At 40.3% G+C, this 24,945-nt stretch overlaps 1 protein-coding gene across 8 annotated transcripts in view; it reads left to right on the top strand.

Moving 5' to 3' along the window:
* Positions 1-24,945, top strand: part of cdc42bpab (CDC42 binding protein kinase alpha (DMPK-like) b) — a 75,016-nt gene that overhangs the window by 45,387 nt on the left and 4,684 nt on the right. The window contains exons 7-43 of one of the 8 annotated variants that reach the window (XM_067482397.1): positions 74-274; positions 1,465-1,603; positions 2,645-2,754; positions 2,853-2,932; positions 5,225-5,403; positions 5,524-5,646; positions 6,232-6,365; positions 6,523-6,644; positions 6,743-6,863; positions 7,167-7,277; positions 7,598-7,845; positions 7,969-7,983; positions 8,445-8,550; positions 10,738-10,862; positions 11,745-11,850; positions 13,338-13,486; positions 13,589-13,680; positions 14,743-14,819; positions 16,687-16,725; positions 17,454-17,573; positions 18,860-18,940; positions 19,045-19,150; positions 19,395-19,531; positions 19,763-19,902; positions 20,093-20,174; positions 20,295-20,514; positions 20,839-20,901; positions 21,174-21,427; positions 21,544-21,668; positions 21,880-22,094; positions 22,196-22,293; positions 22,591-22,675; positions 22,989-23,112; positions 23,271-23,388; positions 23,672-23,774; positions 23,864-24,021; positions 24,835-24,909. In XM_067482397.1, the coding sequence (XP_067338498.1) occupies positions 74-274; positions 1,465-1,603; positions 2,645-2,754; positions 2,853-2,932; positions 5,225-5,403; positions 5,524-5,646; positions 6,232-6,365; positions 6,523-6,644; positions 6,743-6,863; positions 7,167-7,277; positions 7,598-7,845; positions 7,969-7,983; positions 8,445-8,550; positions 10,738-10,862; positions 11,745-11,850; positions 13,338-13,486; positions 13,589-13,680; positions 14,743-14,819; positions 16,687-16,725; positions 17,454-17,573; positions 18,860-18,940; positions 19,045-19,150; positions 19,395-19,531; positions 19,763-19,902; positions 20,093-20,174; positions 20,295-20,514; positions 20,839-20,901; positions 21,174-21,427; positions 21,544-21,668; positions 21,880-22,094; positions 22,196-22,293; positions 22,591-22,675; positions 22,989-23,112; positions 23,271-23,388; positions 23,672-23,774; positions 23,864-24,021; positions 24,835-24,909 (4,581 nt within the window). Of the gene's footprint in view, positions 1-73; positions 275-1,464; positions 1,604-2,644; positions 2,755-2,852; positions 2,933-5,224; positions 5,404-5,523; positions 5,647-6,231; positions 6,366-6,522; positions 6,645-6,742; positions 6,864-7,166; positions 7,278-7,597; positions 7,846-7,968; positions 7,984-8,444; positions 8,551-10,737; positions 10,863-11,744; positions 11,851-13,337; positions 13,487-13,588; positions 13,681-14,742; positions 14,820-16,686; positions 16,726-17,453; positions 17,574-18,859; positions 18,941-19,044; positions 19,151-19,394; positions 19,532-19,762; positions 19,903-20,092; positions 20,175-20,294; positions 20,515-20,838; positions 20,902-21,173; positions 21,428-21,543; positions 21,669-21,879; positions 22,095-22,195; positions 22,294-22,590; positions 22,676-22,988; positions 23,113-23,270; positions 23,389-23,656; positions 23,775-23,863; positions 24,022-24,834; positions 24,910-24,945 lie in introns of all 8 variants that reach the window. The other 7 variants (XM_067482395.1, XM_067482398.1, XM_067482396.1 and 4 more) reach the window with 7 other exon arrangements.

The following is a 24,945-nucleotide window of genomic DNA, read 5'->3' as shown; positions in this document are numbered from 1 at the left end:
TCAACACAGTGAGACTTTGTTATATGTCATGTTTTTGGGATCTGATTTGGTGTTTGGTTTGACTCTTTACTAGGTCCAGTCCTCTGTGGCAGTGGGAACTCCAGACTACATCTCACCAGAAATCCTGCAGGCCATGGAGGATGGAAAAGGCAAGTATGGGCCTGAGTGCGACTGGTGGTCCCTGGGAGTCTGCATGTATGAAATGCTGTACGGCGAGACTCCTTTCTATGCAGAATCCCTAGTGGAAACCTATGGGAAGATCATGAACCACAAGGTGAGCTAACCTAATTTGAAGTTGATTTTAATCTACTTACCTCAGGGAAAATAATTAATTGATCCCTTGTTGATTTTGTAAGTTTGCCTCGGTCTAAATAAATGAAGAACCTATAATTTATAGGTGTATTCAAAGGTATAGAGACAGAATATCGACCACAAATCCCCAAAAAAGACTTGATACGAATGTTCCTTTGAGAGAGCTGTCAAAGGAAGTCGGGGACAAGATTGTAGACCTGCATGAGGCTGTAATGGGCTACAAGACCAGCAAGAAGATTGGTGAAAAGGAGACGACTGTTGCAGCGAAAAAAGAAATACAAACTAACCAGCAACTGTATGCAAGATTTCACCTCATGGGGTAGGGATGATCATGAGAAGCGTAAGGGATCAGCCCAGAACTACAAGGGAGGAGCTTGTGAATGATCCCAAGGCAGTTGGTCCCACAGTCGCCCAACAAATCCTTGATAACACAATACACAGCCATTGATTGAAATCCTGCAATGCCCGCACGGTCCCACTCCTCAAGAAGGCACATCTACAGGCCCATCTGAATAATGCCAATGAACTTCAAATGAACCATCAATGAACCAAAGGTGTGGCCCAAGAAAAAACACATTAAGGTCATGGATTGGCCTAGTCAGTCTCCAGACCTTAATCCTATAGAAAATCTATGGAGGGAGCTGAAACTTCGAGTGGCCAAGCGACAGCCAAGAAACCTTAAGGATTTAGAGAAGATCTGTAAAGAAGAGTGGACCAAAATGTCTCCTGAGATGTGTGCAAACCTGGTAACCAACTACAAGAAACAGCTTACCTCGATGCTTGCCAAGCACTAAGTCATGTTTTGCTCGGGGATCAAATACATATATTACTCACTGAAATGTATCTCAATTTATAACATTTGTATCATGTGGTTTTTCAGGATTTTTGGTTGATAGTGTGTCTATACTTTAGAATGAAGCTATGATAAAAAAAATTATAGACCCTTCATTTCTTTGTAAATGGGCAAACTCACAAAATCAGCAGGTGATCATCAATAATTTTTTTCCCAGTGTACATATAAAAATATTGGCTAGTTCTAAGATATACAAGTATCCATGTTACAAACTAGTTTATACCTTTAGGCCTACAGTCTATTGTAACATTGCATTTCACTTCTTTGATGATGAGTTCACACACACATATTTTGAACAGGAGCGATTCCAGTTTCCACAACAGATAACCGATGTGTCAGAAGAAGCCAAAGATCTGGTTCGCCGGCTCATTTGCAGTCGAGAGCACAGACTAGGCCAGAATGGCATTGAGGACTTCAAGCAGCACCCCTTCTTCACTGGTATAGCCCAAGTCTATCCACAGACATCACGATGGCTTCACATCAGTGATTTCAATGATCTATTTTTAACATATAAAATTCATTATTCCAACGTTATGACACCAGCCATGTAAATCATATATTTGGAACTTTGTGAGCAAACTACTTACATTTTGTAAATTGTTCTCTTTTAGCTGTTTTGGTGTATTTTAATACTATTTACATATGTACAGTACTGTGAAAAATATTTTAACCCCCTTCTGTTTCTGTGCAAATCTCATATTAAAGTGTTTCAGATCTTAAAGACTAAATCTAACTTAAAACAATGGCAACCTGAGCAAACACAATAGTTTTAAATGATCAGTTGTATTTAATGAAGCAAAAATTTTAATGCCAACTAGGCCCATGAGAAAAAAATATTCTGCACATTACTACAGCCAAAGAAAAACTTTCAAATTAAGATTTATGAGCCTGTAAAGGGTTCAGAGTTATTTCTAAGGCTCTGGAACTCCACAGATCCACAGTGAGAGACACCATCTCCAAATGAATAAAACTTGGAATAATATGAATACCTTCCGAGATGTGGGCGCCCTTCCAAAATTTTTGCAGGAGCTTGGTGACTGCTCATCCAGGAAGTCACCAAAGATTGCAGTGTAATAGACTGATGTGTCAGACATTGCAGGACAGGGTTACATCTGGTATGAAAGACAAAAAAAACGCTTTACCAACAATCAAGCACTGGGACAGTAGTGTGATGGTGCCCAAGCCAGGATAAAATGAAAGGGTTGCAGCAGGACGGGGATCGGGCGTAAAAACTCATGCCAACACATTCTGCTGTGGCGACCCCTGAAAGGACAAGCCAAGAAATGTTATTCTGTGTTTTTTATGTTAAAAACAAAAACAGACAGACAAAATCAGAAGGGGGTAAATATTTCTAACAGCAATGCATATCCTTAATAATTTGTACTTCAGTACCCTAGAGTTCATGGATCTGTGATTATATTCTTATTTAGTAATTAATTAAGAATCTTGTCTTCTAAGTGTTACCTTACTTGTGTTTAGGTATTGACTGGGACAACATCCGCATATGTGAGGCACCCTACATCCCAGAGGTCAGCAGTCCTACAGATACCTCCAACTTTGATGTGGATGATGACTGTCTAAAGAACTCAGTAAGGGTCTTGTTTCAAAACACTTTCTTTAATTGCCTGTATAAGCTGTATTAATCTCACATCTTTGTCACGTTTTTTGATTTTAACTAATTTTTCAGGAGACAATGCCCCCTCCTTCTCACACTGCTTTCTCTGGCCACCACCTACCCTTTGTTGGTTTCACCTATACAAGTAAATGGTAAGTGCCACTAAAGGAGGCAGACATTGGTAGAATATTGGGGATAACCTTCCTTCACACTCATTATTATTATCATGCAAGAACTACCCCAATTCCAAAAAAGTTCAGATGATGTGTAAAACGTAAATAAAACCAGAATGCAATGAATTGCAAATCTAATCAACCCCTTATTTTATTCACAATAGAACATAAACACCATATAAAATGTTAAAACGGAGCAATTTTATAATATGGAAAATATTAGCTTATTATGAATTTAATGGCAGCAATACATATCACAAATGTTGTAATGGGGCAACAAAAGGCTGGAAAAGTAATTGCTGCAAAAACAAATACAGGAGCATTTGACAACTAATTAGATTAATTGGAAACAGGTCAGTAAGGACTAGGAGTCAAAAAGGAGTAACAAGGAGCATTTTAGAGAGGCAGAACCTCTTGAATGTAAAGATGGGCAGAGATTCACCTATCTATGACAAACTGCATCTGAAAATTGTGGAACAATTAAAAAAAAAATGTAAATTGTAAAGTCTTTAAAGATTCCACTATCTACAGTATATAATATCATCAAAAGAGTCAGAGAATCAGGATAAATCTCTGTGCATAAGGGACAGTGCTGAAGGCCAAAACTGGATGCACGTGATTAAAAACAGGTCTAATTCTCTACTGGACAGGAATCACTTCCAGAAAACACTGTCTGTGAACACAGTTCACTGTGAAATCCACAAACGTAAGTTAAAGCGGTGTCATGTAAAGAAGAAGCCATATGTTAACACAATCCAGAAACGCTGCTATGTTCTCTGGGCCAAAAAGCTAATTTAAAATGGTCCAAGGGAAATTTTAAATTATTTTTGGAAAACCATGGACTTTGTCTCCTGCAGACTAAAGAGAGGGACCACCCTGCTTGTTATCAACAGACAGTTCAAAAGCCCACATCTCTGATGATATGGGGGGGCATTAGTGCCTAGGCTGTGGGCAGCTTACACATTTGGAAAGGCACCATCAGTGCTGAAGAGTAGATGGAGGTTTTAGAGTAAGCATATGCTCCCATCCAGACAACATCTCTTTCATGGAAGGCCTTGCATATTTTACCAGGACAATGCTAATCCACATACTGCATCCATCACAACAGCATGGCCTCACAGGAGAAGAGTCCTGCATTAAAGTACATTAGACCAGAATGAGACAACATTCTTCTCCTAAAGCTCCGGCAATTGGTCTCCAAAAAATGGGTTTAAATTTTTTTGAGATGTGTTGCTTTCATCATATTCAAGATGAGCTAAGCTAAAATGAGTCTCAGTTTCTACATCTAATACGATGTTTATGTTCTGTTGTTCAAACAATATGGGTTGATGAGATTTGCATATCATTATTATTTAAGTTTTACACTTTGTCCCAACTTTTTTGGAATTGGTGATGTAGGTGAAAAGAAGTGGAAGCACTATTCTCTTCCAACTTTTTTTAGTTAGCTAAACTAAGATTGTGAAAATTGATAAAAGGAGAAATGATACAATATCATCATCTGGCTTTATACTATACCTCTGTCGGCTTAGCCCCTCAGCTTAGGGTCGCTACAACAGATTGTGTTGTTCGTGTGTTAATTTTGCATAGGTTTTTGCTCCAGATGCCCTTCCTGATGCAATTCTCCCCAATTATTAACTGGCTTGGGACCAGTGCTCTGATGTGTCCTGGGTTGCGCCTTAGTGGCTTGTGGTTAGTGGTTTGGACAGTTCGTGTATTTAGTGTCCTGACTAGTGATGCTTCAACATATGGCCAGAAGGAGTTGGGCCACGAGCCACCGACCCTACATATAATAGGCATCCACTGCCCCAGTCTTTTTCTGTAATTAGTCATTATAAATAGATTTCCCAGACAAGCCTTTTCACTGCATAGCAATGATATGACTACATCTAAAAAGGCGTAGGATTATTAAATTAGCTTCTCTGCCAAATAAGGGGATGTTTATGGCTTTCTCATAATAGGATCTTTTCCCTGAGGAGTCCTTTCCCCCAATTTGTCTCCCTCTTTGTATCATGTATGTTCCCTTACTGTCGCTGTCACTCCTTTTGTACCCTCTCTCTAACACCTTCTTCCTTGACTTAACATTTTCGCACTCCCATTTATTTTAAATGTTTTACAATGTTGAACACAGTTGGGCATTTCAAGCCAATAAATTTTCTTTTTTTTTCTCTCCTCTGTGATTAAAATTCCACTGATAGTGATATTGTTACCATGCCTCATGGTTAAACATTTTTCTTCACTGTCCTACTCTTTTCTCACCATCGTCCCCTGAAGTGCCCTATCAGACCGGGGGTGTCTGCGACAACTGGCAGGGGAGCCGGGCAAGGCTGTTCAGGACCAAATGGACATGGATGTCCAGCGAAGCCTGGAAGACAGCTTGGCTACTGAGGCCTATGAGAGGAGGATCCGCCGACTGGAGCAGGAGAAACTAGAGCTGAGTCGCAAACTACAAGGTTAGACTGATGAGAGTGTCAATGTGGTTACACTTAAAACAATTCTATCTAATTGTATTCTAAAGAAAATAATGGGTAAAACACAAAGGGGTTTTCTCTCTGTTTTCTGACCTGTTTCAGAGTCAACTCAGACAGTGCAGGCACTGCAACATCCAACAGCCGAGGGCCCCCTCAGTTCTAACAAAGAGGTGGAGATCAGGAGTCTGAAGAGTGAGATCGACATCCTCAAAAAGCAAATTGCTGGTCAGTAGTACTTTGTTCATATTAGGTTCAGCTGAATAATATAACAAGTTTTAGGATGAGAATCTGGCTATTTTCACAGTTTCATCTAAACTTAAAACTTATAGGTGGTTTTATTATAAAAATAGGGTTTGTTTTAAAGAAAGTCAATTAATAAATACTGGTGTATCATTATTGGCAACCATCTGTTGGCACATGAAGTGGTTAAAATCAGCCCCAAATTGACCAACACTGACCTTTGTCATGTTTTGTCTTTACGACCATAACCAGTATTTTTTTAAATACATTGTAATCTAAGCGAATTACTACTTTTACTATTGTAGTTTCTTCTTAATACTTTTATTTTTACTACTTTTGAAGTTGTACTTGTAGTGGATAATTTCTTTAGGACAATATTGCACTTTTACTTGAGTATTGAGTTGTACTTCTACCACCTCTGCACACAGATTAGTAGTTTGCTGCATATAGGGCTGTGTAGCTGCAGACTGCTCAGAATAGCCATGCTGACCCTCGTCCTCTATAAAAATATTAGGGCCACCAGCATTATTGTTTTGGCTTGATTGGTGTGTGTCTTTGTGTGCGCCTCAGACTCTGGGCAACTTGAAAAGCAGCTGGAGGATGTGACTTTGGCTCGAAGAGACCTGGAGGACTCATCTAGACACATTAAAACGCTGCAGAAACAGATGAAGAGCATCACACATGAGAGGGATGAGCTTTACAAGGTAAAATAACAATTGTAGGGGTTTTGTGCGTGTGTGTGTGTGTGTGTGTGTGTGTGTGTGTGTGTGTGTGTGTTTGCAGCTAGCCAATGTGTATTTCACCTGCGAATGTCACTGTCAGAAGGATAATCTTCAACAACACTGTCCTGGCTGTTTCCAGGAAATTGCGGACACCAATGAGAAGCTGAAGTCTCAGTCAAAAGAGCTAAAGGATGCACACAGTCAGAGAAAACTGGCTATGCAGGAGTTTTCAGAGCTTAATGAGAGACTCACGGACCTCAGGTAATACCACCGAAGACAATTACACCATTTTCTTCTGCTTGGTGTCTCCTACACACCTTTACCATTTATACTCTGTTGTGACTGAACTTTGGATTTAGGTCTGCAAAGCAGCGCCTGGTGCGCCAATTGCGTGATAAGGAGGAGGAGATGGAGAGCCAGAATCAGAAGGTTGAGGCACTCCGCCTTGAGGTGCGAAAGGCAGAAAGGGTCAAGAAGGAGGTAGAGTAGACTCCCTGTGGTTGTTCGTACGCCCTGTTCTATTCTCTGGTGGTTACACCATTTAATCTATTAATGCTGTGAATATATTGTATCCCCTTCCCGGAATCCCCTTTTTAGAATTTGTTTATAGATTTCATGTTTCTGTTGTAGATTAGAAACAATGTTGTGGTAACTTTTAATGATGGATGATTGTGTTTCTATATACCTGTAAGATTATAGACACAGCTTTATTACGTTCGTTGGTTTAATTTGGTGGATAAAGACAAAACTGTGTACAATACTACATACTGTGTTTGTCATCAGATGGAGGCACAAGCAGAGGAGCAGGCAGCAGAGGCTCAGAAAGAGAGGAAACTGCGAGAGCGGAATGAGCAGTATAGTCGGCAGCTAGAGGAGGAGTTAGAAGGACTTAAGGTAAACTTACAAACACTAACACTTGAACCTCAAATTTTGGTCTTTTTTGGTCTTGGTGCAACTTATACATGTACAGATAAAAGGTAGTTGCCATTATCTGGCATCTCACAAATCAGTGGTTCTTAGGGTGTCCTGTTTAGAACATGTAATTTACATTCTCTGCTCTGACTCTGCAATTATTATGTGATGTATTTGCTTACAACAGATACGCCAACATTGAATTGTTTTTACAACTTTAACTCTAAATTTCTTTTAGAGATGTGAATTTAATCTGAATTAAAAAAAAAAAATCCTACTTTTCTTGACATTCCCAAACCCAGTCAAAACAGGCCGGTCCCTCTGTCACCCTGGCCTCAGCGGACCAGACTCAGGAGGTGGGGCGATTGCGGGGAGACCTGGAGAAGAAAACCCTCCTGTATGAGGAGGAGTTGGCTCGTAGGGAGGCACAGCATAGCAATGAGCTAAAGGCCCTCCGCAAAGAGCTGAGAGATGCTGAGAGCCAGCATCTTGCCCTGCAGAAGGAAATCCTAATGCTCAAAGACAAGCTCGACAAGACTCGCCGTGAGAGGTATATTATCAGGGTTTTCATTGTAGTTTTTTTTTAATTTTCTCTAATGGCATTGCTGCCAATATTCTGTGTAATAAACGTCTGAGCCATTAATATATCATTCTTCTTCCTTATTTTTTTCAGTGACGATTCTGTGAGGTAATTGCACTTGCATTAAATATAGCTTGATCTTCTGCCTAGTATCAATGTGTAGCAACTGTGATATGCTGTCTCTTAGTCAATAAGTAGCTATTCCACAGATTTTAGAAGTTTTCTCAAACTAAAATGGAGTTGACGTCTTATTCATGTAGCTCCAGGCCCTTTTGAGGGATTTCCAAGTATTTGTTGAAATATTGAAGGATTTCTTTCAAAAATGATGTGTAGCTTGTTCAAATTAGATCCGTACTTGTTGTTTTGTTTTTAACCACGCAACAGTATTTCCTAATGTTTGCTATCAGACATGGGACATTTTTTGACACACTTAGTCTAATCAAGTCTTAGTCTAGTCAAAATCTGCTTAGTTTCATGTTTAGCTCAACTGATGAGTCTAGGTTTGAGTCTAGGGATATGTAGTGTCACAAGTTTAACTGTTTGTGTGTATTTGTGTTTGTGTGTTCCAGCCAAAGAGAACGGGAAGAATTTGAGACGGAGTATAAACAGAAGTATGAGCGAGATAGAGTTCTGCTTATTGAAGAAAATAAGAAGCTGTCCAGTGAACTGGATAAAGTAAGATATTTGTTCTCTCTACAAACACACACGCTAATCTAAAACTCTCTTTCACTCTTTGTATTTTTAATTCTTTGTGTTATTGTTTTTCTGTCTTGCTTTCTCAGCTTTTTAATGAGTTGTGTATGTCTCCAATACACATATAGAAAAAACACAATTCCTTAACCTTAGGTAACCTTTTTTGGACGGCCCACATGCTTTCATCACATTCTTTCTTTCTTTCTTTCTACCCCCTCTTTCCAAGCAATGCCAAAGAAATCACTGTTCAATATCCTTCCATACAAAACACCCTGTAGCCTCCTACGCAGTCAGATGGAATGACTCTGGTTTTTTTCTCTGTTGACTTTGGAAATGGCTCTTGGAAGTTCAAAAAGGCTTCCAATTTAAATAATGTCTTAGAAGGGGAAGGCACTTTGACATATGGAATCAAATGTCAGTCTTGTTTTGAAAGTCTGCAACTGATAAAAAGAAAATATCTTGATGAAATGGACAGAAAATGGATGTGGGTACCACTGGAATGATAGCATGTCACTCCAGTTTTTCAATGCATGATTCTGTTATTTACATACTGAAAAATTATATTTAAAAAAGCAGTCATGACAGATTAGATCTGTCTGCATGCTGGTCTTTGCAAAAGGTTGTCCAATGCATTTAGAGTGTCTGAAAATATTTTTGTTAGACTAGTCTTATCTTTCAAAGGAAGAACTGAATTTCTGAACTCTGGCCTTAGTAGCAATCTTAAAATGAAATCCCTTTTGTGTGTGTGTGTTTCTTGTAAATGGGAGTGAGTGGGCACTAATTTGATCCTGTTGACAGGATCAAATTAGTAATGAATCTTGACGTGATAATGTAGAAAGACCAGCTCTGTGAACAGTAGTTTATCCAGACATACACCAATTAAACTATTTTACTTGGTACCTTAAAATTAAATCAAACTTCAGATGCTGGTCTTTATCAGTTTTTGTATTTGAATTTAAAAATCTGAAAATCTCTGATTTCTTTTTGGCTTGCTTTGATGATTAGCATTATACATGTTCCCAAATTGCTACATGTTCCACCCTATTGGCTTGTGTTGTTTATGATACACAACCTCATGTCTGATGGTCAAATCCACACTTGGACAGACATCTCTGGTTCCAGGTGCTGCCACATTGCACCTTGTCATAGAAATGGTCTAAAACCTGACTGGAGTCCATCAGTGACTAATTGAACTGATTTAAAATGGGAGTTTAGATAGAAACACCTGATAATGTAACAACCCACAATTCCCACTGTAAAAAAACAAGTCATGATGTCCAGGGAACTCACTGTAGACCTATACAAAAACATTTTGTGGTAAGGCACAGATTAGACCAAAAGTATTAACCCATTTATAAAGCTTTGAGTGTTCCCAGAGACACTGCCTCAGTAATTGTGAAACAGAAGGAGTCTGGAACCACCAGGACTCTTCTAGAGTTACTCCACTTCAATCGAGTCTTTATGGTAGAGATGTTAAATGGACACCAACATAATTTAAAGATTCAGTGCTCTGATGGCTCAGGTTTACCCAAGAAGACTCTGATTCTGCTGTAACTGCATCCAATGGATGTTCTGCAGTGTACTGAGTTAAGAGATGAAATGCTTGGGTAAATTAGAGATTTCAGGGTTTTGTTTTGTTGTCTTCTTTTTTTTTTTAATTAATTTGTGGAGATTTTTACAACACAAAAAATATGCAAAAAGTAAAATGGTTTAAATAGTTTCTGAAGGCACTGGATAGTTTTCCATATGTGGAGTGTTTTCTTTACTGCTAAACCACTACAGTAGAAAGCGTCTTAGGATAGGACCAGATAGGACTGTATGTGCTCAATAAGCCAATATTTATTTCACTCTGTTTATTTATTATCATTAGCATCTTTAACACAACATTATGTCATATCCTTGACTGTTGGCACAAAAACATTTGTTGTCCCTTGCGGCAGGAAAAGCAGTTGTATGAATATGAAATCACTGTCTTAGCTTGCTCATTACTTTACAGACAGCTTCCTCAAGACAATATGAAACAAGAGTTTCAAACATCTATTATAAGAAAGATTCAGGAGAACATTTTCAAGATTATTCAATGAAGAGAAAAAGATTTCAAGAAAAAAATTTATGTATATACAGTGTATATATATATGTTGTTTTTTTTTTAAATCTGTGTGTTTTCAGTTGACAAGCATGTTTGAGAAGGTGAGCAGCTCCAACCGGCAGCTGGAGGACGAGATGAGGGAGCTGGCCGACAAAAAAGAAAGTGTAGCTCACTGGGAGGCCCAGATCACAGAAATCATTCAGTGGTAAGACACACACACACACACACACACGCACACACACACATAAATATATTTTACCTGTGATTCTATAGCCCAAACTAAAAGCTGACTTAAAAAACGAACACCCACATGCACTTCAGTCTTCTGTGTTATGGTTCTCCACAGACTGGTGCATTTCTCACATACTGCTATCAAGAGCTACTTGAAAACCTCCCTTCCTCTCAGATCATTTCCCATTGCAGCTGACACCTCACCAACTGCTGGGTCCTTCTCTGCTGGATAAGCCCAGAGTCTTCACATAGCTCACATACCACACATAGTCACACAGTCAGTAATTCAGTATACACACACTGCAGACATGAGACTAGTAGTGTAGTGTGAAATGTATGTTTAGAAGAATTCAGTGTTTCATGTTGCCCTCCAGTGAAGATAGATTGCTACTGCAATTAACAAAGTAAGAAATAGGATTGCTCGGTCAGTAAAACCTGCTATCCTTTATATAAGATTTGTTTTTTTAAGGTTGGAATGTGAAATACAGCACATGTAAAAAGTCACTGAATTTGAGTTCAGCTGTAGTGTTAGGAATTGGTGAGATGGCCAAAGCTGCCTAGAGACTGAATATGTGTGTGTATGTCTGTGTTACTCTCTCTTTCACAAACATAAGGTAAAAAACATGCAGTAATGTCTGGTTCCATAAAGTATATGTTTACATTAAAATAATAAATCTATAAAATTGGCAGCGTAACTGTATATGTAATTTTAAGTGTGGAGGTTTGCTGAAAGTAATTACACTTACAAAAAAGTTACAAGCTTCTTTTTCGTTGCTTGAAAATGTATAGTTCTGGGTTGCGTATTGTTATGGCAATTGTAGTTATGTAAATGTTTGTATTTGTCTGTTTGCTACAGGGTAAGTGATGAAAAAGATGCTCGAGGTTACCTGCAGGCACTAGCCACTAAGATGACAGAGGAGTTGGAGGGACTGAGAAATACCAGTCTGGGAGTGAGAGCCACGGTAAAACACACAAACACTGCTGACAGCAGCTGTAGATGTACAGTGCATCCAGAAATTATTCTTTTTCCACATTTTGTTATGTTACAACCTTATTCCAAAATAGATTAAATTCATTATTTTCCTCAATTTTACAAACAATACCCCATAATGATAGCGTGAAAGAAGTTTGTTTGAAAGGTTTGCAAATGTATTAAAAATAAAAAATGAAAGGGAAAAAAAAATCACATGTACAGGAGTCTTCACCATCTTTGGTTGATGCTTTGTTGAAGCACCTTTAGCACCAATTAGAGCCTTAAGTCTTTTTGAGCGTGATGCTACAAGCTTGGCGCACTGATTTTTGGGCAGTTTCTCCGATTCTTCTTTGCAGTACCTCTCAAGCTCCATCGGGTTGGATGGGGAGCTTCAGTCAACAGTTATTTTCAGATCTCTCTAGAGATGTTCAGTCGGATGTTAAGTCTGGGCTCTGGCTGCACCACTCAAGGACGTTCACAGAGTTGTCCCATAGCCACTAATTTGTTATCTTGGCTGTGTTCGTAGGGTTGTTGTTCTGTTGAAAGATGAACTATCGCCACAGTCTGAGGTTCAGGGGGCCGTGGAACAGGTTTTTAATCAAGGATGTCTCTGTACATTGCTGCATTCATCTTTCCCTCAATCCTGATTAGTCTCCCACTTCCTGGGATGGTATTGGGCGGTGCCTGATTTCCTCCAGACAATGTCGCCTGGCATTCAGGCCAAAGAGTTCAATCTCTGTTTCATCAGACCAGAGAATTTTCTTTCTTCCTCTTCACGTGGGCTGTTTTGTACATTTTACTGAAGAGTGGTTTCTGTCTGGCCATTCTACCATAAAGCCCTGATTATTGGATTTCTGCAGAGACGCTTGCTTTTCTGGAAGGTTCTCCTCTCTCCACAGAGAAACGCTTGAGCTCTTTCAGATTGACAATCAGGTTTTTGGTCACCTATTCTCTCCATATCTCAGTTTGGCCGGCCGGCCCGCTCTAGGAAGAGTCCTGGTGGTTCCAAACTTCCTCCATTTACAGATGATGGAGGCCACTGTGCTCATTGGGACCTTCAGTGCTGCAGAAATGTTTATGTACCCTTCTGCAGATCTGTGCTTCTATGCAATCGTGTCTCAGAGGTCTACAGCAAATCCTTAGACTTCGTGGCTTGGTTTGTGCTCTGACATGCACTGTTAACTGTGGGACCTCATATCTGGGACCTGTGTGTGCTTCTCCAAATCATGTCCAATCAACTGATATGCCACAGGTGGAGTCCAACCAAGCTGTAGAAACATCTTAAGGATGATCAGCACCAAAGCTCAATTTTGAGTATTAACAAGAATTTTCTGGAAAATAATGACTAAATGATTGGCAAAACATGCCTTTTTATTGTTAGCATGCAAGTATTCTGTGATTATGAACTGTATAGATTATGAAATTATCATGAGGTGTGTGTTTACAGTTCCTGACTGATCCTCCTCTCTCTTCTAGGACATGCCATGGAAAATGCGGCGCTTTGCCAAGCTGGACATGTCAGCTCGTCTGGAGCTACAGTCTGCTCTGGACGCTGAAATCAGAGCCAAGCAGAGCATTCAGGATGAACTGAACAAGGTCAAGGCGAGCAACATCTCTACAGAATGGTATGAATACTTTTAAGGCTTATTTTTTAAATTATTTTTCTGTCGAAACAAATTTAGAACTCTGCTGATTAATCTGATCTATTATTGCCCTTGATTCACCAGTAAACTGCAGGAGGTGGAAAGTAAAAACCAGGATCTCCTGGGTGAGATTGAAAGACTGAAAAAGGAAACAGAAGAGCTGCGGCTACGTAGGGGTAAATATTAGTTATATAAAGTGTAAATACACATAAATTAATTTTGTGAGTTGCTCCCTGTATCTATCATTGTATGTAGAGTGTTGGTGAGACCAGAAGCTTTACTCTGTAATCCAGACGGCTCAACATTGTAAACTAAGTCTAACTATAGGCCAAGACAATCTACCAGAGTGATGCGTCGTCACTCTTTGAGAACCTGTCATATCAATTTTCATCACATTCTCTAAATTATTAGTTATATTTATATCATATCAGAAATATAAGCTTAGAAACTCTTTTTAGTATGAAAGTCACCTTGTGTTTCTTTGAACAACGTTTTCTGTTGTGTTACAGTGGAAGGCGACAGTTAAAAGTAAATTTTGAACTAAAAATGCTGCTATTCTGGACAATATTCACTTAACAGGAAGTTTCATTTTGAATGGTCATGGATTTTATTGTCTTCAGATAAACCCAATACATTTTTCTACAGGACTGTACAATGACTGTGAATTATGGCCCCTTTAGGTTCCTGGGAGATATCTTTTAAAGAGTTCTTTGTATAAACAGGAGGAGTGGTTACAATAAATTAAGACTTTTTCAGGGTTCCTGACTTGACTCTTGAAAATATACGAACCAATCCTTGGATCATTTCTTGTCATTTACTAATTACTAATATCAACAAAGATATGGCAATACTTGTTTTCAGGGAGATCAGTGTTAACATTTAATGTGTTATAAATATAGAATGAAATAAAAATCTTAAATGTACAGTGTAGTTTTTTAATGTACAATTTATTTGTGCACTTTGGCAACTGATGAATGCAATGAGCAGCACATTGTCCGAGTTTTCCTGGGAGATTAACACACTTAGAGAGGGTTGTACTACACCCAGGAACTCAGAATAGAGGATTTTGTGTCTGCAACCGTATTTGAGAAATAAAGTCACGCGCTGTGTATATGAACATGTATTGTTACTAAGGTCATATGAAACAGTCCTGTGACTCATTTAGTTTAAGTCGTCTTTTGATGTATTAATATGACACACACTTAACTATAGTTGTGTTATTTGTTCTGTGTCTGTAGGTGTCAAGCACCAGGATTCCCAGAATTCCTTCTTGGCTTTTCTCAATGCCCCCACATCAGCTCTTGATCAGTTCGATGTAAGTATTTAAGAACTGAATACTTGAATGTCTGTTTGGAATAAAGCATTTAAGTGCTATGTTGAAGACCAATGTGGAAATGAAAATTCGCAATAATTGGGAGTCATTTAAGTTGCATCTCACTTGTTTCTTCATGCTTTTATTTATTTTGTTTGCATTAAGTTTTCCATATGTTTATTATTATTTTATGTTTTTGATTATTTCCTCGCTTTACTCTATGGTACATCAGGACTCTTATTCTTCATCCTCATCCTCTTTAATTGAGTTTTGGGAAGACGTAAGTTTATACTGGTCAGGTGGGGGCCAGTGTGTGTGTGTGTGTACACACACATAAAGTGCTAGCTGAAAGAAGACATGGTGTGTGTGTGTGTGTGTGTGTGTGTGTGTGTGTGTGTGTGTGTGTGTGTGTGTGTGTGTGTGTGTGTACACACATACATACAGCATTTTAGATGTACATGTGTCTGTAACTGTGTGTCTCTACATCGGTAACTCTGAGACGAGATAGATCCACTGCAAAAATGTCCTGTTAATTTGGCAATAGCAACTCTGTTTTTAAACAATTTTCTTATCCTACTACTTTTTTCTTTTATCGCTTTAAGAAAAGTTGATGCATTAATATGCACATGTTGAGTACAAACACTTGATATAGTGGACATATTTTGCAGTGTGCTTCCCCCTGTATTGAGGTGCTTGCTAGTCTTTGTTGGCTAGTGGCATGATGCTCCTTTAAAAGCTTCCTAAGATTTGGTTTAAACAGAACCTCAAAGATTTGTGTTTTAAAGTTTCACCTCCGTAGCCTGAGTAGTTACTGTGCTTCACACCAACTTTCCCAAGCTGCTCCCTCCTCATGACCATGCATTTATGTTCCATCACCATCCTGTTCAGCCTCTGTCCTCAGTTCATCCCTCCTGGACATATAGTTTAGTCAGCATATAGTTGTGTAAAGCTGTGTTTTCCAGTGGTACTTTAGCTACGTAGTACCGTGCAGTTGCCATGGTATACACAGAGAGCTGAACTCAACTATCTTAACTAAAATAGAAAAAAAATGTGATTTTGGTTAAGGACTAAATTTAAGTTGACTAAATTTAATAAAAAGCTGCTGCAATTCTACTAAACTATTTGATAAGACATTGAAAACTCAAGGTAAAAGAGGATAAATGGGTGTTTCAACATATTATAACAACATCCACTTTTATACAATTGTTAGTGTTAAATAGCAAAAATTTAAAGGATGGGATTTTTAAAGTCTGTCTTCAAACAGTTTTGAGATTTCCGCATAAACACTGAAACCAATTTTCCTCACTGTAAATGCAAAAGATGCTTCTGATGTAGGTGTTGCGGGCCAAAATACACACCTCTCCATCCGTGCAAAAACATATTAAAAGTTTATCTGGCCTCAACCTTCTATTTGTCACAATAAGTGAATATTTTGTTGCTTGTTAAGTTGCTGCTATTTTAGTTGATAAACAGAACATTTTATACTACAAAGACTAAAAAGATCTCTAAAAGAAGAGATCTGCTTGGCTTAGTAAACACAGAGTGCTAAAGCCTCACTCAGCTTTTGATACACATTTGAATAGATTTTGCAAAATACAAGGACTCCAGTATGAACAAGGATTAAAATAAGAAGGACCCCTTTCAATGTTCATAAGGGCACGTGACTGTTGTTTTAGGACACACTTACACCATAAGGAAGCACTGGAGAGGTTTGGAAACCACTGGTCCAGTGTAATACAGACATTTACAATAATAATGTTTTGCCCTCAGCTCTTTTAAATATGTGTTTGCAGCTCTATAAGACAGCCTTTCTGATATGCACTCATCTCTGTGTCTCTGCCACTCTCTGCCTCTACCGCTGCCACTGAAGCGCTCACCATCCGTTGGCCCAGCTAGCAAAGGCAGACGTGTAAGCACCATGACTGCGCTCTGTGATTGCTGTCATTAAGTCTTTCTAAATATGCTGTTTTTTTTATTCGTCACAGTGTTTTAATTGTGTGTGTGCATTTCCTGTGTATGTTTGTTGTGGCTGTTTGATTGCATGGCAGGGTTTTTTTTAAATGTACGTATTAAAGACAATGTGTTGGACTTTTTTGTATTTGAATCATATGGGGTTGGTCTGTTTGCTACCTTGTAACACTGTCGTCTGTGTTTTGCTTTTTAGTTTTATTTCTCGGTTTGGTTTTATGAATGGCCATGCGTGGTTTATGCTTGCGGTGTCTTGAATTAGCATGGTCACTGGGCTGTGATGTGTTCCCATGTCATAATATGCAGGGCACAATAACATTGTTGTCAGTTTTCCTCTGTAGCTTGGAAAATCCAGTGGACATTACACACATCTTGACCAAAGTATCTCTTTATTCTGTTTTTCCATTTGTGTGTTATGATGCTTGCCATTTTCCCTAAGCATGGAGACTGTACATTGTTCCAGGTTGTGTTCACAGTAACTAACACTTTGTCTTTCTCCTTCCCTTCCTTCTCTAATCAACTATGATGCCTCTGCTTTATTACTTGTTGATTTTACATAATTCTTATACTTGTTTCTTACACCACAATCTCCCTGATTTTATCCTCCTTTTCCCATTTTGCCTCTTCTTACATGTACCTTTGTTCTACACCCTGCCTCTCACTGTTCAGGTGGACTCGATGGATAACTTCACCCCTTCCAACACACCATCTCGAGATGACGACCCCAAGGCCCACCTGAAGTCCCGCTCACGTTCACCTTCGATGGCTAGTGATACGGAGCCCATAGAGGTCAGACAATGGCTACGTTTACATGCACTTAAGTACCCGGGGTACTCAGATACGTCAGCTTTCTCTGGTAATCGGGGAATGGTGTTTACATGTACTTACTGGAGTAACCAAATGAGAGTGACCTGGTTTCTCCTCCACCTCTGACCATTTTTGGAAGGCTGGCTCGCATATGTTAACTGCATATTGATAGAAAACACTGTTGCAGCAGAGTGACATCACAGGGGGAGAGAAAGGAATAAATTATCCACAACAGCTTAAATTAAAAAAAAAATCCATAGGAGAAAGTGACTTATTCTGACTTCTACGAGACACTTTGTGTTAAATTTTCTGCCGGAGCTTCTGTGGCTTGAAAAATAAGGCCCTGTTAACCCATCATGGTCTCTACTTTCATTCGTTCACTCAGCTGCATGTTTATGTCTGCAGCCTTTTAACGCACATGTTGGAGAAAGCCGATTAGAAATCTAGTTGGGAGTATACATTGCAGAGGAATCTGCATTCCCCGACAGAAATCTTCCCCGGGGTAACCACGCTTCCTTAATGCCCTAACCCTGTTTCGGAAACCAGCTTACCCGTTTACATGAAACTAAAGAAATCAGCTTTCCAGGGAAAGCTGAATGTAACCTGGTTACTTACGTCCATATAAACACACACAATCAAGTCCAAGCAAGAAACCAAAATTTTTAACATGCTGATTAGGAACTTGTCAGAGAGCCTGGTCAACATTGTTTTAATATTTAGCTTCTGCCTTCGTAGTAATGAAATGACCAGACTGACAGGAGACTCTTTAGAAAGATATGTGTGGTATGTCAAGAAACAAGAAAATACGGTTTCAAATATTTCTCATACCAAGTCAGTTGACCGTTCGCAATGAGAGCGATGTGGACAATCTGACAGTAGTGACACTGTCAAATAGGTCAGTCCTCGTGAATTGCAAGCAACTCAATTAGGGAGAAATGCAAGTACCAATAGTACAACAATAGACAAAGACAAACATCGATGTCAGCAGTAGACTCCAAAATAAAGTGATCTTGATGTGTTCTCAGACTGTCCATGATTATGCTCCCGTAGGTAAATAACAATGTCCTAATTAACTGCTACTAGCTTGTTCCTTCTGGGAAGCTTTGGTCTGCGGGGCCCAAGATTTATGCCACAAAATCATATTTCATAAACTCAGCCAAGACACAGTGATACTTCTTAGTGCATAATCCCTGTGTGTGTGTGTGTGTGTGCGTGTGTGTGTTTGTGTGTGTGTGTGTGTGTGTGTGTGTGTGTGTTTTCTCTTACAGTTGATTGATAAATCTAGAACAATCCAGACCCCAACCATTCGATCAGGAGGGTATGGCAGTATTGGACGCTCCTCCCCTAAGGTTGGACATTTTTTCAATAGGCTCACACTTTTTGGACAAAGTTGTCACAGTCAACCTTATGGTATGTATAAAACCCACATATTCCTGTTCCACACTCCCCACAGCCCAAAGCACATCAGTTTGTGGTGAAGTCATTCAACACACCAACAAAGTGTAACCAGTGTACATCCCTCATGGTGGGGCTCATACGTCAAGGTTGCACCTGTGAAGGTAAGGACAGACTGAATGGGATCTAAACTTGTAAAATATGTTTAGCTAGCAATAATTTCAGCTTTTAGCCACTTAAATTACCGTGAAACGAATTAGACCTGCTGTTTGTGATTTAATGATTCCAGTTCATATTTTCTCATGTATCTACAAAACGTAATTAGCAGGTTTTTCTTTTTCCATTTTTCTATTAAAAATTTGATGCATGATCAGTCAAAGGGGTCATTTGTCTTCCTCTGTCTGTCAGTGTGTAACTTCTCCTGCCACGTAACATGTGCGGACAAGGCTCCAGCTGTGTGTCCTGTGCCCCAGGACCAGACCAAGGGCCCACTGGGTATTGACCCTCAGAGGGGCATCGGTACTGCATACGAAGGACACGTCAGGGTGAGTGAGATTGAAACATTTTGAGCCGTTTGACCTCATCTGAAATTTTGATTAGCTACATGACATTCGGTACCGATATCCTGTGAATAATGTATGTAAAAACAATTGTTATTTCGAAAGGTTTTACCAGTTATAAATTGGCATCTTTACATTTATGGCACTTTCAGTCATTTTTCTTATGACAGGTTATTTGTAGGGTTTTTTTAACCGCAAACTTTGTTCGTGTCACAGGTGCCCAAACCAACAGGGGTGAAGAAGGGTTGGCAGCGGGCGATGGCTGTAGTATGTGACTTTAAACTCTTCCTGTATGAACTGGGAGAAGGAAAGACCACACAACCAAGTGTTGTGGTCAGCCAAGTCATAGACATGAGGTACTAGCACCATAGAAATCCTTCGTTAACTTTGAGATTTATTTGTTGAGTTGTTTTAGAAGCGGAAAAAAACAACTAAACCAGTTAATCAATTATTATTGTGTTGTCAAATAATCCAATAATAAAAAAATAATAATTCTCAACCATCTGCTTTGTATATCTAACCTTCATTTCTGTTCCTGCCATCCAGGGATGAAGAGTTTTCTGTCAGTTCTGTCCTGGCTTCTGATGTAATCCACGCCAGTCGCAAGGATATCCCCTGTATATTCAGAGTCAGTTGTCTCTATTTTGTGTAACCTAAGAAAATACATCTTAAATCTTAAAATCATAAATTCCAAATTCCCATTCAGCATTTAATATGACCTTCGACCCACTCTTTTTCTCTCCTGTAGGTGACTGCTTCCCAGCTCTCCCCCTCCAGCAGCCACAAGCCCTCCATCTTGATTCTGGCCGAGAGCGACCAGGAGAGAAACAAGTGGGTCGGCCTATTGAACGAGCTCCACCGCATTCTCAAGAAAAACAAGCTCAAGGAGCGTTTTGTCTATGTCCCCAAAGAGGCTTATGACAGCACCCTGCCGCTCATCAAGACGACACAGTCTGCTGCCATCATAGGTGGGATTTCAGCGCTTCTGTCAGACAGGTTTACAGACTAGAATTAGAGAAGGTGTTATAGGAAGAAGTTAATCAAGATCCTACTCTCTCTCCTTTTGTCACGTCCTCATCATCTGATCTATGCACTTAATAACTCAGATACTTCCTTGTTTGTGTATTGGCAGCAGAGAAATGCTGTAGCAAAAACACAGCCACTCAAATACAAGTCATTCTCCAACATGTTGTGAAAACAGAAAGATTAGAAGATTTTCTGCACACAATTTCCTTTTTTGGCCCATTACTGGCACTTAAATAGGAGTCTCCCTCCATCTCCTTTGCCCCCAGATCATGAGCGTGTTGCCCTGGGCAATGAGGAAGGCCTGTTTGTCATCCATGTCACCAAAGATGGTAAGATTTACTTAAAAGCAATTTTTACACTGGTGCTACTTTAAATGGTTCTGTGTAGGTGGCCTGGTGGTTCAGTGAGTGGGTCTTCAGGCTGGGATGCGTAGGTCTGCAGGAGCGATTCCCATCGTAACATGTAAATGTGCTCAATGATGACAGTAAAGACTCCTATTCTAGTGTACTCTCTTCTAATTTACGTTACATTACTAACTTAATTTACTAATGTAATGTAAACTCTTTTCTCCATCACGTCTGCACGCTTTCTCCATTCTCAGAAATAATCCGGGTTGGGGACAATAAGAAGGTGCATCACATCGACCTGATCCCCCAGGAGCAGCTGCTGGCTGTCATCTCTGGCAGAAACCGCCATGTCCGTCTCTTCCCCACACAGGCCCTGGACGGCCGTGAGACAGAGTCCTATAAGCTAGCCGACGTGAAGGGTTGCCAGACCCTGGTCTCCGGCCCCATCCGCAATGGCTCCCTCACCTGCCTCTGTGTGGCTGTGAAGAGGCAAATCACATGTTATGAGGTCAGAAAACGCAACTCAATAAGATCGTTGGTCCTTCCCCCTTCTAACTATTACTTCTTCTTAACACCAAAAACCATTTATGACTGTAAAAAAACGAATTCCACTGTGTCCTCCAGGTGAATAAGAGTAAAACACGTCACCGTAAGCTGCGGGAGCTGCAGGCTCCGGGGCCTGTTCAGTGGATTGGTCTGCTCAGCGAACGTCTTTATGTGGGCTACCAGTCTGGCTTCACCCGTTGCAGGTATGTTAGTGTTTATCAGCTGATGGGGATGGAGTGGAGATTTAAAACCGCAATTCCAAAAAAGTTGGGAGGATGTGTAAAACGTACATAAAAGCAGAATGCAATGATTTGCAATCTCATCAAACCGTATTTCATTCACAATAGAACGTACCAGATGTTGAAACTGAAATTTTAATTGAATTGGGCTCTGTGTTTCTGATGTCCTTTACAGTCTCCAAGGTGACATGTCCATGGTCAGCCTCCTACACCATGAGGACCACACCCTGGCCTTCATCCCCCAGCAGAACCTGGATGCACTCTGCGCTGTAGAGATTTCCAGCAAAGAGCTGCTGCTGTGCTTCAGTTCCATAGGAGTGTATGTGGACTCTCAGGGACGCAGGTCACGTCAACAGGAGCTGATGTGGCCAGCTGTGCCCAACGCCGCCTGTAAGTTACAGAATGAGTTTACAGACGCAATGGCACAACAGAAATCAATTTCCATTTGTGAAAGTAGAAACTGACTATAAGTCTTGATTGCTTTTCTCCAGGTTACAATGCTCCCTACCTGTCAGTGTACAGTGAAAACGCTATTGATGTGTTTGATGTCAACACTATGGAGTGGATTCAGACCATTCCTCTTAAGAAGGTCTGTGCTGTTGGCTATGGTCTGCTGTGAATGTGATATGACTGAAAAACAATATGAAGCACACCAGACGATCTCTGGCTCCACCTGGTGGATTAAATCAATCGATTTGTTTGCCCCATAATCACAAGCTGTTATTCCTTTAACTGTCCTGTCAAAAGTTTAGTGAAACCCAGATTTTTTTGGTTACCTACCCTCCAGTTTTTTAAACTTAGATTGAATTCTTTGGATTAACCCTTTATTTAGAAGGTATTGTTTAAAAATCACAAAAATACCAATGATTTGTTGATTCACATTTAGGTGCGACCTCTGAATGTTGACGGCTCTCTGAACCTGCTGGGGCTGGAGACCGTTCGACTTATCTACTTCAGAAACAAGATGGCAGGTAAGAATTAAGAGGCTTAAAGGATCTCGCAGCTAAAAAATACAAAAAATGTCAAAGTGTCTAAATCTTTTGTTCTTACCAACAGCTGATCGTGACAATTGTTGTAGAATTTTGGAATTGTTTTTTTTTTTTTTTTTTTTTTACTTTTTATAGTATAAAGTAGTAGTATAAAGTATAAATCCGCTGGTTATAGAAACATACTGAACGTTTACTGGTTGAAAGGTGAAAAGACAAAGTTAGAGCAATCAGAGTTTGCCACCAAAGCAAATCCTAAGTACTTGAACATGCTTGTGGCTTTGTTGTGATCTTTCAGAAGGTGACGAACTTGTCGTCCCGGAGACATCAGACAACAGCAGGAAGCAGATGGTGCGTAGCATGAACAACAAGAGACGCTTCTCCTTCAGGGTACCTGAGGAAGAGCGGCTTCAGCAGAGGAGGTAGCACATCCCACATCTTTGTACTCAAAACTTTAACTCTCTTTTTCCAGTTGGTCTCTGCCTGTGTGTAATTTCTGTGGGCACTGAATATGTGTGTCTTAAATTCCATTGTTACACAAAATCTTTTTGTAACTCTGCTCTTTTATTTGTGATTGCAGAGAGATGCTGCGAGATCCCGAGATGAGAAACAAGCTGATCTCCAACCCAACCAACTTCAATCACGTGGCTCACATGGGACCAGGAGACGGGATCCAGATCCTCAAAGATTTGCCCATGGTATACACACACACACACACACTCATTAACACTAAATGTTGTCACAGTCATATTATCCTATAAACCTCCCTTATCCTCCTTCACCTAACTAATGTGTGTGTTTATGGACAGCATGTGCACATGTCTTACTGGTTACACAGGGGCCATATTTGGGTTTATTTGTGTGAGCTTGTAGTGTCCATACCTGTGCACCCCCCTCACTCTCCCTCCCACACTCTGTGTGTATGTGTGCGTGTGTGTGTGTTTGCTCTGTGCACCTTTAAACCAGAACGTCCGTGTTCAGGAGAACCGCGCAGGCTTCAGCGGATCAGTCAGCATCCCCTCCATTACCAAGAACCGGGCTGAGCCAGGCCGTTCCATGAGCGCCAGCAGTGGACTGGGCATTCGTGAGTAGCAGCGGCAGCACAGAAATCTGCTTCAGCATTTTCAGTCCTGGTTACCTGACTCTCACGATGGGTTTCCACTCTCTTTCTAGGGTCGTCCTCCCAGAATGGCAGCGCCCTGCGCAGAGAGTTGTCGGGTGGCAGTTATGGATCGAAGCGTCAGACCATGACCTCTCCTTCAGAGAGCTCCCTGTCCTCTGGCGGAGGCATGGACTGTGGTGATGCTCCACTTTCCCAGTTTGACAGAGAGGTGAGTAAATCCAGCAAACGTGGAACATACAGCTTCATGACTGGTTGACTATAAACATTAGGTAATTGGAGGTTTTGAATGCTAATCTGTCAAATTTGCTGATATGAATACAGACCTGATGTCAACCCAACATCAGCTTTGTATGAACATGATGAGTCCAAATTACTGTTTCCTTGTCATGTGACTGTAGAAATTAGATGTGACGTTACCACTGAAAAAGCTCCCTCCTCTGTCCCATCAGTCACAAACATCCCAGCCTCTCTGTGCAGGCTTCTCACCTCATCCCACTTTTGTGACCCACTGATTAGCTCCCTGTGATCTGTGGTGCTTGATAGTGAACTAAGTCAGCTGACCGTGGCCTCAGCATAGAGGACATGCTAGTTGTTGTGTCAGCTGTTACACGACTGTTATCTCCCTTTTAAGGTAATTGAGATCTAAACATCAGCTGTAGTCAGACAAACAGAAATACAGTTCCTGTCTAAACCACTGGTTTAAGAAATACGCTCAGCAAGCATTGGTCATGAGAAACTCCTCATACAAATAGAGTAACTCTGAATCAAACATTGGCTCTTCCAAATATACTCTGTCCACTCACCAACCCTTAAATCGCCTCCCATTTTCCCTGTGGCTCATCATCCTCATGGCCTGTATATATCTGGATGCGTTCAGCTCCATATTATTCTATTCCTCGCCTCCCTTCACCATCATCCAGCTGTACTGCCACCCTTCTGCCCTGCCTGCCCCCATCCCCACTTCTCCCACCCCAGCATGTTATCTGTGGGCTGGGTGCTGAGTTTGAACTCTCCTCTGCAGTGGCAGGCAGTCTCACCATCGGAGAAGACCCCCGATCTGAAAAGGGCTTTAAGGACCCTGCTTAGTAAGATGAAGGTAATGTCAACAGCTGGAACTACTGCACCAAACACA

This window comes from Channa argus, chromosome 17 (assembly GCF_033026475.1).
Source record: "Channa argus isolate prfri chromosome 17, Channa argus male v1.0, whole genome shotgun sequence".
NCBI lineage: Eukaryota > Metazoa > Chordata > Actinopteri > Anabantiformes > Channidae > Channa > Channa argus.
This window is presented reverse-complemented; position numbering and strand designations above follow the sequence as displayed.